Here is a 20,000-nt window from a genome sequence, read left to right on the forward strand (position 1 = left end):
AATTGATTCATTGTGGCATTGGTTCTGTCCCATGCCGAGTGCAAGAAAAATAAATCATAAATTAACAAAGCAGGGAAGTTCAATCAGATAAATAACGAATGAAGAGGTGGCGGAAAAACTGAGAAGTTGCTAAATCATGAACATTATAACTTCGGACAGAATCAATGTAAATTATGCGCAGAAAGTAGCAAACATTTCTCTTCTGGGTGTTTCGGAGTTCTTTCCAAGGTCGTGGAGCTTCCTATCAGGTCTGGACAGTCAGTCTGATGAAGGGAGTTTTCCAGCAGGGAAAACAGTTTTCTGCAGAGTAGAGGACTTTGTGTCGGCTTAACGCTGTTAAACCTACAATCCCCACAGACAAACACTGTCTAAACCTGACACTGCTGACCCACGCAAACGCACACACACACACACACACTCACACACTCCGACTCAGTACATGCTTATACAGTACATAGACAGACACATGCAGACTAAAGCTTGGCAGCAGACTTTCCACCATAAGCACATGCAATTATTTCTGACAAAAAGAAATACCCATTTCCAAAGTAATTTACATTAACATACAGACACTCTCTAGAATTTTGATTGCAAGCACAAACTCAATAACATGACCATGAAAGTGTCCATGTGAAAACATTTAACTTAGCAACTATTTTCCTTGTACAGTCAGTCGTACAGGCTACAAACAGTAGTAGTGGTTTACAGGTTGCGGATGCACTAGTTTGACGATGCGTTATTTTTGTTAATTTGCGCTACTAAAATCGCCATACAGGAGGAGGGGCTTTATCTCCAATGTAACCAACAATGTTTCATTAGCCATGGCTAAAATAAGCATTTCTCCCAGGTACGTCATAAAACCAAACGCCAGCGTGTCTGGGTCCTTAACATCATCTGGCGGGGCATTCACTGAACTGTATTCACTGCAGCTAGCAAGCGACTCATTTACTGAATTAATCTGGTTTACTACAGTGGTATGAACACAACATTTACACATAGTGCTTTGATGTCATTTTTAATAAAAGGTCCAAAAGTAAGCCGAATTAGAAAGAGTTTGAATTCATGATTTTCTGATTTTGCAACAGCATGAAAGTTGAAAAAGTTCAGCTTTCAACATATGTCATCTTGCAGACCACCACACACAAAGTGTTCATTTAGCTTCATAGAGTCAGTAGAGTCCAAAAAATGCTTTTAAAGATTCAAATATGTCATCCGTATTGTTTATTCATCAGGAAACACCTCTGGATGCTATTCAGCCAAATTTAGTAATGCTCTTCTACACTCCCGCCCATACTGTATATCTGAAAGTTTGAAAGGCATTCAATTTTCATAAATCGTTTGATTTTGGCAAATCTTCTAATGTTTCTTAAGTTCTGCCTGTGAATCCTTGTTAACAACAGTGGTGTTTCTAGATCACATCATTTCTCTTGTAGAGCTCATTGTTTCTCATTTTCTTCCTGATCAACTGTTCAGTTTGTTTCACTCTTCAAACAGTAAGACTAGATAATATGTTATTGCTATTCTTTAGCATACATTTGATAAGTGTTTGGAATAGAATTACTTGTCATTACATTTCAGTATAATTCATATGTAGTGCTACAGTGCTACCTCTCCCACTGAGCCATCACAGGCTTCAAACGCACACTTTCATCTGCAGGGACTCACTTGTTTTCTTCGTTTCCGATATTTTTCCTACAAACTCTGTCTCAGACTTCATCATCAGATGTCATTACTGCCAAACCTCCGTGTTGGTAATATGTTGTTTTTCACCATCCTTCTGGGATCGTATGAGTGTATTTTTTTTTCTACACAGCCAGTGTTTCTTTCTTGTTTCTCTGTCTGTTGTGCAATCTTTCTATCCTCTTCATATTCCCTCTTCTCTCACTACTTTTGTGTCTCTCTGGCTCTCTGTGTTTGCCGTATTCTCCAATTACCTCTGTAAAACGCACAGGTCATTTTATTGATATTGCAGAGCTGAAAGAAGGGAAAAAAAGGTATATAAAAGCAGTCCAAATGGCTTTTTTCCCCCCTATTTTTTGTTTTTTCTGAAAATAGACTCTGGCCGCAATTTTTCACTCAGAGAGAAATTTAGCTGAAAAGCTCCTTGTGATGGTTTCTCTCAAATGGAAAAGCTTTTAGTTTAGCTTTTGGAAACTATTCAAACCCAATGAGCTGACCTCGGTCTCCTCACCCTCACCCTTTTCCCACCCCCTTCTCTCTTCCCCATCGATGTCGCTTCCCCTTTCTTCCTCCATTACTCTCTCTCCCTCACTCCCAGAAGTATGAGATGTCCTGTGTGGCGGGCTTTGTTCCGGAGAAAGGGAAGGAACAGCTCATGTACGAGGTGCCCCTTAACGACACCGGCTCGGCAGGCCTGGGCATCAGCCTGAAGGGAAACAAGTCCAGGGAGACGGGAGAGGACCTGGGCATCTTCATCAAGTCCATTATACACGGAGGGGCCGCGTACAAGGTGACATAATAGTCTCTTACATACCTGAATGACCAATAAATGAAGACAAACTGTGTCCTGGAAAATGCTAATTAGTAAATTTGGAAAGAAATGTAAGCTTAAACAGGCCCTATTATGCTATTTTCCGGGTGCATATTTTTATCTCAAGTTACACTAACAACATGTTTACATGTGTTAATGCTCATAATCCTCCTTGTTTTTTTCATCCTGGCTGTCCTGCAGCACCTCTTCTCACCCTCTCTGAAATGCTCCTTGTAGCGCTTGCTCCTCCCTCAAGAAAGCAAAGTCTGCTCTGATTGGTCAGCTAGCCCGCTCTGTTGTGATTGGTCAACGTTTCACATTTAAAAAAACTCTTCCTCCAGAGCTTCAGCTCCGTCCCTCTCTTTTGTTGTTTGAGGGCCAAACTAGCCGGACTGAGTTTTACGTCACTTCTGTAACATGGTGACCTCATAAAGTTACAGAAGTGAAGGAGAGAATTCAATGGAGCTGTGTCAGTCAGCTCAGGAGCTTCTGAGGGGGAGGGTAACTCCTTTTAGGCGTGGACTTCAGGTTTTACACTCTACGGACCTTTTACAAAAATATATATAACACACTAAAGAAGAGGGAAAAAGTGGAAAAGCATAATAGGGCCACTTTAAGTTAGCGCTCTGACTTCCATGTGGTAAAGAGGCCATGTTTTCTGTAGAGGGAGTAAATAGAGAGTCAGAACAGACTCTAAGAGAGTTCACCTCTCCCATAAACAGAAAGTCAAACCGTGTGGAAGATGACAACTCACGTCAGAACGGAACTCTTTATTTATGAGACGGTCTTTTGGGGGACACCTCAGCTGTCACTGCCTCTCCGCTGCCATATGCTCCTGTTCTGTTAACCTTTGACCTCTTACTCACCAGGACACACACTTGACATGTCATAGACAGCAGAGAGAGACAGACAGACAGGCAGACGCATGCACACACACACACACACACACACTTAGTATCTGTGCACGGACAGGAATAGTCTGCCGTAGAGACGATGTGAATGACACACCGGGGAAGTTAGACAGATGGAGCTGATGGTAGTGTCTGAATGTGTGTGTGTGTGTGTGTGTGTGTGGAGTCAGACGTGTGTGATTCAGTTGTGTGTCGTGTCATGTGAGCCATAATGTCTTCAGAGTGATGCCCAGTGAAAGAGACAGATGTGTGTGTGTGCACGTACATAGTGGCTGTCTATCAATAGCTCAGTGATTAGTCCCATTATGAACATCAGACCCATTGTTAAAACGAGAGAGAAATAGCACAAGGAAATATGAATGAAGTACTTACAGGCTACATGGTTCTTAAATGAACCATAGACGTTCATGTGTAGACTTGTAAAACATGCATAGGTCTGCAATTAAATGAGATGAAAATTCATGTGTGTGTTTGTGCTCTACAGGATGGTCGTCTGCGAGTCAATGACCAGATGGTGGCGGTAAACGGAGAGTCGCTCCTGGGACGGTCCAATCACGTGGCCATGGAGACGCTCCGCCGCTCTATGTCAGAGGAGGGGAACGCAAGAGGGACAATCCAACTAGTGGTGCTGAGGGCTCTGAAGGTACACACACACACACACACACACACACACACACACACACACACACACACACACACACACACACACACACACACACACACACACACACTTTTCCGTCATATATTATATTAAGGAACTTACGGAAGAAAGAGGCTCTACAGTTGATATGAGTAGCATTTCCTCCATTAACAACCAGCTAGAAGCTTGTTCATTTCCCTCCAATAGGCAGCCGAATGCAGTTGCTGTTTCCGATCTGTAGCACTGTCACCTCTCTCTTCCTCAATGCCCTTCACCAGTCGGAACCACTGATGCTTCTTGAAGTAGTGTTCATCGCAGTTGACAGACACTTACCCTTAAAAATGTCAATGCTGATGTCTTCAAATATCTATCCAAAACCTGAACATATTCAGTTTAATGTGTTTTAAAGTAGAGAAAAGCAGGAAATGTCAATTTTTGAGAGGCTGAAAACAGAAATTTCTACCATTGCTGCAAGAAAACTTACTTTAACAATCATCGATTACTAAAATAATTGGAGATTATTGGATCATCTTATCATTCAGTCATAATTCTTGCAGCTCTACGTGGCTCTGTTGTGAAAAAAAGTAACAAACAAAGCCCACACTGCCATCAGTGGGATGCAACAGACAGCTTTCAGACATTCACTCAGTCCACTTTAAACTAATCTGAGGAAACAAGCATTTTGTCTATTTAATATTTTTGACTGAGTGAAATTCATAAAAACAGATCTGTTTATGATCTACTTGTCTATAGACACAAAGCAAAATGGTGATGAACATATACAGTGTGCGTGCTCGGAGCAGTTTTAATGGATACCTAAAGATGAAACACTTTCTGCAATAAATGCATTCTTAGCAGACTTCTGTTTTTATAGTCGGAAAAAGCCAGAATCTAGGTTAGGACACCCGCTGTGAGAATGAGCGTACATGCATGCCTCTGTCACTTGACTAAGATGAAAACAAACATGCATGCTTCTTCTATCTCCACTCTGTATCTCCTATCCACTCTTCTGGCTTTGACTAAAGCATCTTTTCTTTTTTTCCCCTTGCTGTCTGCTGCCTCTGACTTTTAGCCCTTCCTTTCATTCTTCACATCCTTGACACTAGTCTCCCTTCTCTTACGAGCAGCAGCGAAAGAGCATTTACACTTCAGCTATTCAGATTGTCTATGTTTATTTGTGTGTGTGTGTGTGAGAGAGAGATACAGAGTGTTCTTCACTCAGCTGTGTCTCCTTTCTAAGTAAAAAAAAAAAGATTCTTTTCACCTCGGCTGCTTTTCAGCTGATGCCTCTTCCACGGCTCTGTAGAATGTTTGTACAAACCTTTGCACACACAAAGCAGAGTTGTTTGGCTCAAGTGTGAATCCCTTTGCATGACATGCTGGTACTGGGAAAATAAAGCTGCAGACACTAATCGCCCTACATGATATGCTCACACGCAAGAACCAGGAACACTCAATAACAAACAGTGTTTAGGTGTACGGGTACACTCACAGCTATGAAAGGTGCTAACTAGAACTAGAAATGTTTGTCCTCAAAGGGGAACTCTTTTTGGCTCCTGGCAGAGAATTCAGAAAGGGTCCACTTGAAACCCTTTCAGAGGGTTCTACCTAGAACCCAACATAAATGGTTATACTTAGAGCCATCCTGGAAAGTTTCCAACCAGGAAAGGATTCTGCAGAGACCCCTTATCTGGTGTAGTGGTTTCACCCAGAACCTCTCTGGAGGTTCAATTCTCAGCCATTCCACCTTCCAAGGGTGCTAACAAGAATCAGCCTAGGGGGTTCTACCAAGAACACTTTTATATTCCAAGGGTTTCATCTACAACGCCCAGTTGCGGTTCTGCTATGAATTATGTTGTATTCCAAGGGTTTAATCTACAACCCACCCAGGAAGTTCTGTCAACAACCTTTTTATATTCCAAGGGTTTCATCTAGTACCCTCAAGGACCAGGGCTGATGTGATGCAGTGCAACCCACAACAATCATGGCTCACAATCACAGTTTTTGGGGGCTGTAGGCTGGGCTATGTATGTTCTCTTTTAACATCCAAGCTTTAAAAAATAGTATAAAGAACCTCTTATTCCAAAATGGTTCTTTGGATGAAAAGTGTTATTGCTGGAACTCTTCTTCTTACAAAGAACCCTTTATTTATTCCTGTCTTCAGAAAAAGGTTCATCAGAGGAAAACGGTTCTGGTTAGAACCACGGCCCTTTAAAAAGAAGCCGTCAAAAGAACCCTTATTTCTAAGAATGTAACTACTGTAACTCCCCCTCATTGACATTAATGGGTTGGGCCCAATAATAGCAATACCTTACAGTATAAAGCGGTACAGTTCAATAGCACAGCGAGCTACAGCCTCTCTAAAAACCCAGCATTATTACCGACATGAGGCCACGACTCTTTGTGAGCTTGTTGTATTGAACTGCAATACTTTTAGGTAATTATTCCTAATAATACTGAGCGTATTTGTGCATTTAGTGGTGTGCTTGGGCTTGCAGGGCGTCCCCTGTCAATAGCTTGATGGTGAAAGCTGTTAGCAACATCAAAGAGTTGCATCCATGTTTTCCCCTTTTTTTTCCTTAAGAGTGGAAAAGAAAGGATGAAAAGAGGGGAAGATAAAGGCAGATAGATGAGAGACTGTACCTTAAAAGCCTTTTGGGGCTTCAGTATTGATGCTTTTAACATTTCAGAAGTGGACCCACTCTACTTTTTTTTTTCTCCTCTGATCTTTTTTTCCACTTCTTCTTCTCCTCCTCTATGTCCTTTGCTCTTTCGCTCACTCAGTTCTTCTTACTGTATTCATCCCCAGCCAGCTCTCTCTAATCTCTCACTTTAGGCAGCTGCTCTTTTTCATTCAGTAACTATCCAAACACCCCCTTTATCTGTAATAAGTATGGCTCTGCACAGGTTCCATGGACATAATCTGAGGCTACTCTTCAACTCCAGTGCTGTGGATGTCGGTATACCTCTATTTCTAAATGTGTTATATGCAAAGGCTTTCTAATGTTGTGCATTTCCTGTCTATTTTACATAATTGTGGATCGTTTTCCAGGGATTTATATTACATTAAAGGCTTTATTTACAATATTGTTCTTTAACTTTTCAGTTTGTTGATTTTTTTGTTTTTTGTTGGACAGATAATACAGTTTAGCATTTATACACAGAAAAGACACATTTTATTAAAGTAAAGCAATCGGCTGAAGCTTATTTGAAGCCCCGCCCAGACTAAAAACAACGGTTTCAGGGTAATGTATTGCAGAAATGTTCCTGACATGTTTGGCTGTATCTAAAAACAACGTTTGTTTTTTGAGAGTAATCTGATTGCACTATGACACCGGCTAATGGGGTGTATGCTGGGAGACAGCCGGGTAGAGGAGGGGGGAGGGGCCACAGGACCTCTGACACATTGAAGAGTGATGTGTCCCGGGCTGGAATTGGGGGAAAAAACCCGGGCTGGGGGGCGGGAGCTGTTACTCGGTGGGGGTCAAGAGGAAGATGACAAGGGGGGATTTATTACTCACACAGTGCCGTTATGTCTCCTTTGTGGTTTGAGTGGAGGGCTGAGTTTATACACAGACAGGACGATACAAAGAGAAACACTGAACTACACAACAAGAGTGATATACATATACATGATAATGGATCCGTACAGTGTTCTACACACACACACACATTCACATATATGCAAACAAGCAGACACAGAGGACAAATAAATGCAAATGAAATTCCTAAAAGATAAAAACATGCACAAAGAGACCCATCAACACATTATTACCGGGCCCTTAGAGGTGCTAGGCGTCAGTATGACTGCCATTGCCACACACACAGTAAGCCGTGTTAAAGACAGTTACACAACCCCGATGGGCCATGGGAAATGGGTTCCCCTCTTTCACCATGATCCTCCACTGTCTTTTTAAATGTCTCCCTTGTTCTTCTCTTTAATCTACCTCCTCGACATCTCATTGTGTTTGAATGGACTGCTACAAAGCCCTCACTCACTCCTCGTGGTCGTCACGCCATTTGAATGCGATCCACATACAAGACATTTACATAAAAACACAAAAGGTTCCAAAAAAAAAAAAAAATACAGGAACCTTCATTTTCCCAAACTATCACTAACATTCATCAGCATTTTTTTGTGTGTGTATGACGTTGATTCAGGTTTTCAGTAAAATAATCGTAGCTGAAAATGGGATCTTAGGTATCCATCCCTGAACATTATCTGTCTGTATGGAAAATGTTTTGATCGTAGTTATTATTTGTGTCCTCCATGTTTTAGGATCAACACGGGGCGTCACCCAATCGCTCATTTGACAGCTCCTCTGGTCTGTCGGGACCCGGGGGTCCAGTGAACGGTCAGACCAACGGCCCCGGTCACTCTCCCATGGTGAACAACACTCTCTATGCATCTAATGGTGAGTGCTCAGCAGGCAGACATGACGTTTACATACAGCAGGATTTAAGGTCCATCCTCTTCTTGCCCTACCATCACTCTCTATTGCTGTATCTTTCTATCTTGTCTCTCGTGGTCTATGAATATTAGATTTACAAAAAGTCTTCTCTACAAAAAGTCTTCTCTACAAAACTAAATTATTTAAACTAAGGTATTATGAAATTGGTATCAGTACCAAACCTCAGGTATTGTATTGGACCTGTGTCAGTAAACGATACTGAGCCCAAAGATGATGTCACCCTGGGGGCTTTTTTTTTATCTTTACAGATGCTATATTATTTAAATGTGTAGTGAAGTTAGTAAAGTTGGCAAAGTGATAATCAGTTTAACTTTTTGCATATATTGAATGATATTTTTCAACTTTACTAAAAGCAAACAATGACCACTTAGAATAATTTATAATCACATTATAATGCATTATAACAGTGATTATAATGCATTATAAAAGGATTATGATGTCTTACCACTTTGGGGATTATAAAACATCATATGTCATCATAGAATGCTTTTTAATGTGCATTATGAATATGTGTGATTTCTTAAAACTATAATTATACAGTGCTATAGCAGATTAAAACACATTAAACTAATGCATTATGGACATGGGGGTCATAAAAAATGTTAACAGTAATTTTATTCAAAATCTAGTGCTTACTGAGTGAACAGTACTGTGGGGCAATGATTGAACCAACACATCAACCGTTTCCTATTCTTTGTAGTTAAAGAAAAGTAACAGACATTTGTATTAAGCACAGCCTCACTTGGTTTTTATGTTTGTTAGAAACATATAGGGCCATTATATACATCTACAATAAGCATCATTATTTTATTTTGAAAAACAAAATGTCCATTTTCATGCATAAATTTGAGCCTTGGTTACTGGCTTTTGGGAAAATGCTTCCATATACACAAACGTTAATTAGACCATTTATACTCTTTGATCACTTAACAAAGATATATCCCGAAATACTTTCAGGGCTGTTTCCATTAACGGCAGTGGTAGAGATGGCCAGACTTTACTGGGAGAACCTGGCAAGCTTTTATAAAATAGACCACCACTAATTATTCTTTTCTGATAGATTTTCACCCTCAACGTACACACACACACACACACACACACACACACACACACACACACACACACACACACACACACACACACACACACACACATGTATGTAACAGTGTAGAAAAGCTACACAATCACATTTTAAACCATTCGCTACACTTAAAAAAAAAAAAAAAAAAAAGCAAGTTGAATCAAATTGACCGATCCTGTTCCATCTCTGATTGAACCTGAACATGATTCACTTTTCTATTATTGTGTATTTCTGTTGGTTTTTTTTTGCCATTGAAGCAGCATCAAAGGTGGGCATATCATTTGCAATAAGTTCAGTAAAGCACTGATTAAGTTTCATAATAATGAAAATCAAACAATGTCTGCGAGATAAAACAAACTAAAAACAAACACAAACAAAACAGATGCGATTGCCATCTACACGGCAACCTTAATTAGAGACTATTTTGCCCCTATTTCCTCTTTCATTTCTCTCCCTGCTTCTGTTTTTCTCTCATCTCTCTCAAGGTTGTTCTGTTTGTTAGTTATTGCTCCGTTCGGCCTGTTATGAAGAGTTATTTTTGTTCCTGCTTCATATAGCTCTTTCTCGCTAACTCAATCTGATCCCTCTCCTATATCATCTGTGTATGTGTGTGTGTGTTTGTGTGTGTTAGCTTGTCTGACTCTGTACATGCTTGTGTTATCATCCCTGTTTGTATCTACCTGTGTGTGTTCCTGATTGTTTAAAAAGTGTGTATTTGTTTGTTTCTGAATGATATCTGAGCCTGTTTAGAAATGAGTTGATAGTTGCCGTGTGTGTGTGTGTGTGTGTGTGTGTGTGTGTGTGTGTGTGTGTGTGTGTGTGTGTGTGTGTGTGTGTGTGTGTGTGTGTGTGTGTGTGTGTGTGTGTGTGTGTGTGTGTGTGTGTGTGTGCGCGTTGGTTCAGGGATTGTTGGCCAGTATCAAACAGTGCTGTTTTTGTGTGTTTGCTCTGAATCTGGTAAACAGCTCTGACCTTGAATACACTTTCTGTTCAAATTCACCTCGGCCATGGTGTGATTTACATACACACATTTGTGTGTGTGTGTGTGTGTGTGTGTGTGTGCGTGTCATACAGTAAGCACTTTTCTCTGTTGCTCTGTGTTGTTGCGGTGCCGATGTTATCGGTTTGAGCACTTGCCAGTATTTTACCCTCCTAATGAACTATTTCACACAGTGAATCCATTTCATTTGGCACTGAAGTCCAAATGAAAATGAAAAAAATGATTTTCTTGCACCGATATGTGCTTTTGCAGAAGAATAAATTGAGTTTAATGATTTCCTACAATATTTATTTATGCAGATGTGTTATTTTTGCATTTATAGATCAGCCTCTTCATCTCTTATCCACCGCTGCATCTCATTCTGTCTGCTAGCATGATTCTTCCTCCCTCTCACTTTTCCCTTTTCTAAGCACTTTGTCTCTTTGTATTCCCCCTCCCTCTGTCTCTGGAGAGTTAATCTGCTAGATGGGGTGGATTAAAATAAAATACAGTTTCAGTCTAGCTACACATATTATTCCATCTTCCCCAATTTTGTCAATGAAGCACATTGATATTGTGTTGGAAAACCAAAGTGTCCTTATTTAATGAGAGTGTATTTATTTTCAAGGAAGGAGCAGTGGTTTTACACATCAACAGTTGAATCAGTTTACCCGTCATGGCTGGTGGTACTAAGCTTGTAAAAGCACTTGGATATGTCTTAGTACCATGATGATGTCATCAGGGTAGTATCAGCATGAGCTTGGATACTACTTATTTGTATTACCTATGTTACAGAGTTGAGATATAGAATTTGAAAGAAATGTAACAGGCAGGAAATGTTTAATTTAGGATTCCATCAATTTGTATTATGGGACATGTAGGGTCTAGTATTTTTGGAGCTTGACCTATTGAAAAGAACAAAACTCAGGGTTTCCATTTCACCAATGCACAATGCCACCTGGGTAACATTGTGAAACAATTGGTTAGGCTCAAGCAACACAACTACTTGGTTATGGTTATAAAAAAACCATCATGGTTTGTGTTAAAATAATAATATAACAATGTAATATAACTACCGTAACTACTGTAACTAGAATAAATAAATAACAGCCGCCCTAAGCAGCCTTTCATACGTACTATTACATAACAAACGCATCGACGTTAATTAACAAGTGTTAACATTTACTTATGTTTTCACACAGGATATGAGCAGTGGTCTCCTGGGTGAAAGTCTTGTGTTTGTTTGACCCGTCGCACTGCCCTCAAGTGGCTTTTTTTGCTTAGTTTAGTCACCACGATACCACCGTAGTTCAACGTATTGGTGGTTTATACAAAAGTACATTAGCAACCTATTTTCCTTGCTGCTGTACTGTGATATCTGAGCATCTCTACATCAATTTAGACCATTCCTTTTTTAATGTGTTTGTTACAAATCATCTAATTCGATAGAAGTTCCATAATAAATGGCTACCGACCTCGTTTAAAAACCCCAAAATGATGTACAGCAGTGAGGAGATATTCACATGACAAATCATGTTTCATTAGCTAAAAATCTTCTCGTCGTTAAGCTTTAGTATCTTAAGTCATATCTTTCACAATACATATCCCAAATTAAAAATCATTCAATCAAAAATCAATATCGGTTCCAGTGTGGAAGGGGGGATTAAAAATCACAGTCAGTTCAATATTCTTGGATTGCAGATTTTAAGATTACTGCTCAGCAAATTAACTTGACTCTGAACAGAAAGTTTAATCATCTTTTAATAATACAGGTCTTTGTTTTTTTTAGATTTAATTAAGTAAAAAGGAATCGTCCTAGGCCCTAGGATTAATGTGTGTTGACACACTGGTTTCCCCGCACTGAGGAAAGGGATAGTATGGAGGAGATAAGGAGTAAGAGAGAAAGAGAAACGCGTTGTAGACTAATACAGACGGAAAGGGAGAAAAAAGTTGAGTGCAAAAGAAGAGGATTCATATATCTGCTATTGGAGCAAACTGCTATTGATCTACTATCCACACAACAAATGCCTTTTTCACTTCAAAGAGTGGGAGTCAGTGAGAACAGATTTGTGTGTGTGTGTGTGTGTGTGTGTGTGTGTGTGTGTGTGTGTGTGTGTGTGTGTGTGTGTGTGTGTGTGTGTGTGTGTGTGTGTGTGTGTGTGTGTGTGTGTGTGTGTGTGTGTGTGTGAGAGAGTGAGGTGAAAGAAGAATGTGTTTTTGACAGTTCCGCTGATTAAGGTGCCTGCAGTGAGGAGGGGGAGGGAGGAAGTTTAAGGGAAAAAAAAAAGAAAAGGCTGTAAACTGAGTGGGAGATAAAATGATTTATGGGAGATCTGAAAGGAGAGATAAATGACAGCCAAAATATCAGATTGCAAGAATGGGACCAGAAGAAAAATAAAGCAGGTGATTAGTGTAGAGAGAGAGAGAGCGATAGAGATGAGAGGAAGTGATATCTTCCGACGCGGCTGTTTTTGCTCTCCAACTTCCAGCATCTTCACTTCTCAGTCGCACGTGCGGATGCGAGCACTATAAAGGACACACACTATGCTTGTGCCAAAAAAAAAATCCTCCAGCATGTGTTGTGTGGCAGCTACGCACTCTAGAAGTGATGACTGTATGCAAATTGTGCTTGGGTGGATTGTGTGTGTGTGTGTGTGTGTGTGTGTGTGTGTGTGTGTGTGTGTGTGTGTGTGTGTGTGTGTGTGTGTGTGTGTGTGTGTGTGTGTGTGTGTGTGTGTGTGTGTGTGTGTGCGTATCAAGTTGTCATAAACTCGTTTATCAAGCAGACACAGCCGTATCGCTGAGCTACATCTGCAGCTTCTCCTGCACACGTAGAGACGCTGCTTTTTGCCGTTTGGTTTTCATCCTCTTTCTGTTTCCTTTGTGTCTTCTCTTTTTTTTTTTCTCATCCGACTGCTTATCTTTCTGTCCATCTTACTCTGTCTCTCTCTAGGTTTTATTCTCAAGACCTTTTTGTCAGTGGAGCTCTCCAAGTAGTTGAGGTTTAACCCACTTTTTAAACATATTCTTACTCTAAACACTGCTGCCACATGTCTTTCTTCATCCCTCTGCTCAGTCTCAACCTTTTTTTGGGATTGGCCAGAATGTCTCTATCCTAGCTCATGGCTAGCCTATTTAACCCCCTTAGTTTATCTGAACTGTAGTGTACCGACACTGTTTCCGGGTTACATAACCCAGATGCGTCCTATATAAAGTAGCAACAGAAAAACAGCAAATTATTACCAATTGCTGACATTTTTTCCCTGTTATCTTTGACTTTGCTAACTGAGATACTCGGGATGTGACGAAAGCCGATACTTTAGTATAAAGTTAATGCCAAAATTCAGAAAATTTGATTGTACTTTTTCATATACAGTACCGCAGATACTGTCGGTTCCAGGGCAGGGCGCAGTAAACAAAAGACGCAGTTAATCCATCCAGATAGTGCTACATTGTGAAAAAACAAATCAGTCGAAATCTGCAGGAGAGGAAGTTGTTTTTTTTCTTTAAATAATATTTTCGACATTTAATGCCTTTATTTGATAGTGATAGTGCAGAGAGACAGAACATTAGATAAGGGGAATGCAGCAAATGGTTTAATGATTTGAATTGTGGATTTTCTGTTCGGGGCACATGCGTCCATATGGCATCCACTCTAACCAATCTGCTATTCTGCACAGTTTGACTTGGCCATAAATAGGAGCTAACAGCTGACGTTAGCGGTTGCATTGAGTTACATTACGATACGTTCAAGCTCTATTCCTTATAAATGAGTATTGGGCGAAGGCAGATTATAATATTGTCATGTACCGTTCAATTGTAATTTTTAGAAATAAATAAGCAGTATAAACAAGATAAAATACATATTAAAGAGGGATTTAAATAGCTACTTGTAATAACTTTTCTATATTACCATGGGATGAAATTAGGTTCCGAGAATTGTGAAATTTCACTGGTAATGATAACTTCTTCTAAATCTCTGGTAATCTGACATCCCGATGTGAGACAGCAAACTGATGTGCTTTTTTCTGTCAGTGCAAGGCACATCAGTTTGCTGCAAAGACAGAGAAGTTCTCCTGACCTGGAAAAAAAAAAGAGTCACATACTAAATATGCTCATGAGTGTAACGCTTGATTGAGAAGGAAGTGTATTGTACTGTATTCTGGGTAAGTGCTGGGTGTTCAAAACATGCTTAGCATATGAATGGACGGTGGAGAAATGGGTTTTGCTGTTGGAGAAATATTAGTATTTATTGTCACCAAAATGAATCCAAGCAAATCACTGCAGCTGTGGTCCACAAAGGATGGCTATAGTTGTACTGATTAAAAATGTTACTTCTCAAAACCTCAATGCAGACTTGTGTCGTTCGGCTTTTCAGTGACCAATGGGAGTTACTCTTACATGGACGAGGAAGAGGAGGCGGAGCTGTATGGACATGAAGCAGAGTTCAGCAGCTCTACCCAACACTCCTATCTCCAGGACAGGTGTGTGGTTGTGTATGTTTTCTGCTATAAGTCACCACACAGAGTGCTTTAAATATGAATAATATGCACATATGTATTATTAACCAGAACAAATGATACAAGAGGAAAAAGTCGCTTTAAGTAGTCGTAATGAAAATGAAACAAATAACCAACTGTCTAATTGATTTGTTTCAGAGAAAGCAGTCACACCTCTAACCCGGCTCAGCCCCAGTCTCCTGCCCAGAACCAGAACCAGAGCCAGAGCCAGCGGCAGTTCCAGCACGTAAAAGCCTCCAAGAGCATGGACCTGGGTACGACTCAGAACCAGCAACACACTGGTGGGGAGACTTTTTTCTGTTTGTCGTCTCTGCATGGTGGCTGCATGCATCTTACCCTCACGGAAGTTTAAATATCTCCGCTGATGCATGGCTGCTGCACCAACGGCATGCTGCCCAAGGCCACGTGCAGACTTACTCCCCTGTAGTGTGTACACACAGTACACACAGCTACACATGCAGGAGGGGAACCGTTTATGCCTGTTGCATGATTTCTGTAAATGGAGAGGTAGTTGATTTTCTCTTTGACTACTGAAGCTCAAGTGGGTGGAGGACAGTGATATCACTGTAGGAATGTCTGTGACACTTTTTATGTATGCGTCGAAGTCTAAATGTCAATGAGAACGGGTCACCATTTGTTAACGGTTCTAATTCAGCTTAATTGTCTTTTTTCTTTAATGCAAAAAAAACCAACAACAAAAACAGAAAGACTACTATTTTTTCTACCAATGCCATTTCGCTTTCTTCACACCGCTTGGTCACCTGTTGCTCTCTGATTACTGATATTCTGACGCGGGGGCTCCGTGACATTTCAGTGATTGTTAAAAAGTCAACATTAGAAATATGTGTAGTATATGTGTGGTTACGTCCGTGCTCATGCATACATCTGTGTAATGTGACAGTGGCACAACAAAAGCCTATTGTTTCAAATGTCACTCTCCTGCAGTTCTCCTGCTCAAGCTGGTTCCACCGCCAGACGTATGTATGTGTGTGTGTGTGTGTGTGTGTGTGTGTGTGTGTGTGTGGTGTGTGTGTGTGTGTGTGTGTGTGTGTGTGTGTGTCTGTGCATGTATGAAAGAGAAAATAAGACAAAAGAGCAGGAGACTAGCTGAATAGTACAGACATCCCTGAACAGAAGAGTGATGGTCTACGCTGTATGTCTTTACGTCACCTCTTTTGTATTTTACACACTTGATCTTTACTAAATGTGTGACAAACAAATTAGGACTTAATTCATGATTACTCTGATGGCATGATGGGTTTTCTTTGCCAAACCATCAAGCAGCAGTCATAACAGCTTAGTAACATGTGTCTCTCTCACTCGCTTTCTTTTATTTGGTATTGACAGTAGAGCAACACGAGTTCTCTAAGGTTAACATGCTGTTTTATATCCAGACTTTGTTCTGAGGGGACAGATCTTATCCCTCTGGACGAGCCTGAAATCCTCTTAGATCCCCCTCTGCTGGGCTTCTTTCTCCCCAGCATGCCCTCTGTCAGCTCAAAGTTCAGGAGAACAGGTTGCTCTCACATCAGAAACAAGACAAGAATGGTGGAAGCAAGGATGGTGTTCACAGATTTACACCTGGCTGAAAAAAAAGTAACCAAAGCTAATTTAGATTTTACTTTCATTATGAAGTTTCAATAAATAAAATAAAAATAAAATAAAATAAACTTCACATTGGACCTTTACAGGACGCGGCTCATTGAATGCATTTCACTATTTATGCCTGACGATGGATATATTAACGTTACCACCAACTCTTTCTCACTCTCCAACGTGTAATGAGCTGTTCTCGACAACACTGAAAGCATCACTTCCACATTTCCAAACGGGCGTGCCCTCTGACAACTTTGCGAGCAGCAATATTGGGACTATGAACCGGCCAGCGCGGAATCGAACCCGGTTCCCTTTATGTGCTTGCCACTACGCTCCTGTTTCGCCCATTGTGAGAACTATATTTTCAGAAAATATAATAATTAGTGCTGTTTGGGCATGAGTCCAAGGTGTGTTTTGGCTGGTGTGTTTGTGTTGAAAAAGAAAAAAAAGGAGAAAGAGTGCATTGTCAGCATTTCATTTGTAGGCCAGTTACTTCATTTCATTATTTTTTTAATTTGTCCTGATTTCATTTCCAGCCCAATTAATAATAAAAGTAGGAATAATTTAAGACTGGTTCCAAATTATGAACTGGTTCTTCTCACTGTATCCATCTTTGTCTCTTTTTCACTCTCTCTTATCCCTCTCTGTGTCTCTAGGTTTTGTTCTTAGCTTTTAATTTAGCTTCTTTCACAGCAAATGTGAACAGCTTGTCAGTTCTCTAACTCAGTTTGGGGGAAAAAAAGCCATGTAGGTTTTATTTGATTTAATAAGAATGAATTACGTGTTACATTAGTTGAAACTTATTTTCCTTTTAAGTGACAGCCCTGGTGTGTGTACAGCCCTGCCTAAATATCATGCCTACGTGTGCGTCACACACGTGGCATCTGCTGATCTGCTAACGTCGGCACACACATGCACACACAGTGATCCACAAGCCACCAGGCTGCTGAAGCAGTCCTGTCGATTCACCACAGACAGATGCCGTCAGACACACACACACACACACACACACACACACACACACACACACACGTAGCTTGAATTACGCTCTAGGCTTGGTTTTCATTAGCCAAGTATTTGCTGGGAGAAGCCATGTTACTGCTTGGTTTTTGTGGTCTGAGTGTGTGTGTGTGTGTGTGTGTGTGTGTGTGTGTGTGTGTGTGTGTGTGTGTGTGTGTGTGTGGATGAGTGCTACCAGTCCATGTGCTACTTGTTGGCATTGGTCTGCTTTGTGGCATTAGGAAGGGGGTGGAAGAAAAAGCAAAAGAAAAGACTGGGGGAGAGTCAGAAAGTGAAAGGAGGATTAACAAGGAGCAATGATGGTGAGAATGGTGATCAAAGGAGGGAGAGAGGGAGGAGAATGCCGCTGGATGAAATCGGTGTAACTTAAGGAAAAATCAAAACATTGAGAAGAGAAGTGAGGGTAAAGGGCAGAAGGTGAAAGGGAAAGATTGAGGCGTAGAGGCTCAAAGAGAGAAAGTGAAGAAGGGGAGGGTGAATGACAAATGAAGTGAGAGAGAAGGGAGGAAGGGAAATGACTTCAGTAGCAGTGAATCTGACTCAACATCACAGGAGAAAAGAGTGGCCACCCCGCCATCTTGCAAAACAAGACAGAAAGAATAACAGAAGATGATTGAGAGAGAAGGAGAGGCTGAGAAGAAGGCCCGAGGGAGGAACGCAATAAGATCGAAAGTTATAGAGATAAGGAACACATGGACAACAGTTTGATGTTTGCACATCTGACCATTGGGGATATCAAATTGAAAAAGTGCAGAAGTCAAAAGAAGGGAGGAATCTATACAGCAATGGAGAGAGTTAGAATGTATATATATATGTATATATATATATACATATATATATATGTGTATTAACATGTGTTCCTTTTGTTTCAGTGGCAGATGAGAGCAACGTTGGATCCATGGCTGGAAACTCTGCAGGTAAGGAAAATACAGACACCCTGACTCCAACACGGCACATCATCAACGTCCTAGACAAAGACAGACACTGAAACATACACACACACACACACACACACACACACACACACACACACACACACACACACACACACACACACACACACACACACACACAAACAAAACAAATATTTACAAATTGCTGCCTAATTCTCAAGGGAAAGGTCTTTATCCAAAGATAAGAAAGGAGGATAAAGAGCTAAAAGAAAGAGACAAAGTTCCAGACAAAAAAAGAAAAACGGTATGAAACAGAAATAATGAAAGTAGAACTACTGAAGTAAGAAAAGTAAGATTGTACGCTTTCACACAGCCACAGCTTCTTCAAGTTGATAACGTGTAAATGTGTCTGCATGTGCTTTAGTGCACTGGCCCCACTACAATAACATAGTAAAGAATGGGGGAACAAAGAAAAAGCATATACAGAGTATATATATATATATATATATATATGTGGACTTTATTTTTTCAAAAAAAGATCCATCAATAGAACATCTGCTGGTTCTCTGTCTCCCCTCATCAACACCACTCTGTTTGAAGTCACCCCATTATTTACCCTGTTTCCTGCCTTTACATTTCCTCCTGCATCCCTCCTCTTCTGTCTCCTATACACTCGTCCAATCCTCCTCCTAGCAATATCTCCTTAATTTTCTGGAAGTGCAAATGGAAGTCATATTTGCAGTAAGACTGGAGAGAAAAAGAGAAAGGCCAGACTATGGCTACTTCTCAAAGACACACATGGACGAGCTTGTTCTCAAGGGTGTGAGATATATGAAGAAATAAGCACTAGAGAGGAGACGCTCATCTAAAAGGAAAGCACGGGGAAAGAGAGACACAAAGATGAGTGATGCTTTAAAAACATCTCATCTTAGCCTGAACACACTGTTTTTTTTTTATGTCAAACTTTGATTTTTTCTTTGCCTTTACGTCCCTCTATTTCATTTGGAGCTACTTGAATGTAAGAGCTCTCAGCCTCATTCCAATCTGTGTGTCTGCCACTTTATTGTTGTCAATCACACCAGCCTTCTTTCCACATTCTGCTGTACATGGTGGTTTTGACTTTTATGTACTAGGTCCATAAACATTCTAAAGGGAGCAAAAGAAGGTGATATAAAGAAGCGTAAAAGACAAGATATGGAAAGAATGAAGGCGAGGAGTTTTACCACTTATTTTATTAGAGTGAACCCCTAATAAAACAAAAAAAAACGCCTTTTATCTTCTAACAGCTGAACAGATGGGGGGAAACATCTTTTATTTTCCTTTTTGAGTTTTCGGTTTCTCATCTTGGCTTTGGAGCTTAAGTGTAACTGTACTCCAAGAAGTATTCTGCATGAGTC

The 20,000-nt window shown here is 40.5% G+C and overlaps 1 protein-coding gene across 4 annotated transcripts in view; it reads left to right on the plus strand.

The window, feature by feature from the left end:
* pard3bb (par-3 family cell polarity regulator beta b) overlaps nucleotides 1-20,000 on the plus strand; it is a 196,814-nt gene that overhangs the window by 77,715 nt on the left and 99,099 nt on the right. For 2 of the 4 annotated variants that reach the window (XM_054615426.1, XM_054615429.1), the window contains exons 13-18: nucleotides 2,279-2,470; nucleotides 3,887-4,045; nucleotides 8,322-8,457; nucleotides 14,953-15,058; nucleotides 15,233-15,375; nucleotides 18,583-18,627. In XM_054615426.1, coding sequence (XP_054471401.1) covers nucleotides 2,279-2,470; nucleotides 3,887-4,045; nucleotides 8,322-8,457; nucleotides 14,953-15,058; nucleotides 15,233-15,375; nucleotides 18,583-18,627 — 781 coding nt within the window. The remainder of the gene's footprint in view (nucleotides 1-2,278; nucleotides 2,471-3,886; nucleotides 4,046-8,321; nucleotides 8,458-14,952; nucleotides 15,059-15,232; nucleotides 15,376-18,582; nucleotides 18,628-20,000) is intronic. The other 2 variants (XM_054615428.1, XM_054615427.1) reach the window with 2 other exon arrangements.

This window comes from Anoplopoma fimbria, chromosome 16 (assembly GCF_027596085.1).
Source record: "Anoplopoma fimbria isolate UVic2021 breed Golden Eagle Sablefish chromosome 16, Afim_UVic_2022, whole genome shotgun sequence".
In the NCBI taxonomy this organism is placed as follows: domain Eukaryota; kingdom Metazoa; phylum Chordata; class Actinopteri; order Perciformes; family Anoplopomatidae; genus Anoplopoma; species Anoplopoma fimbria.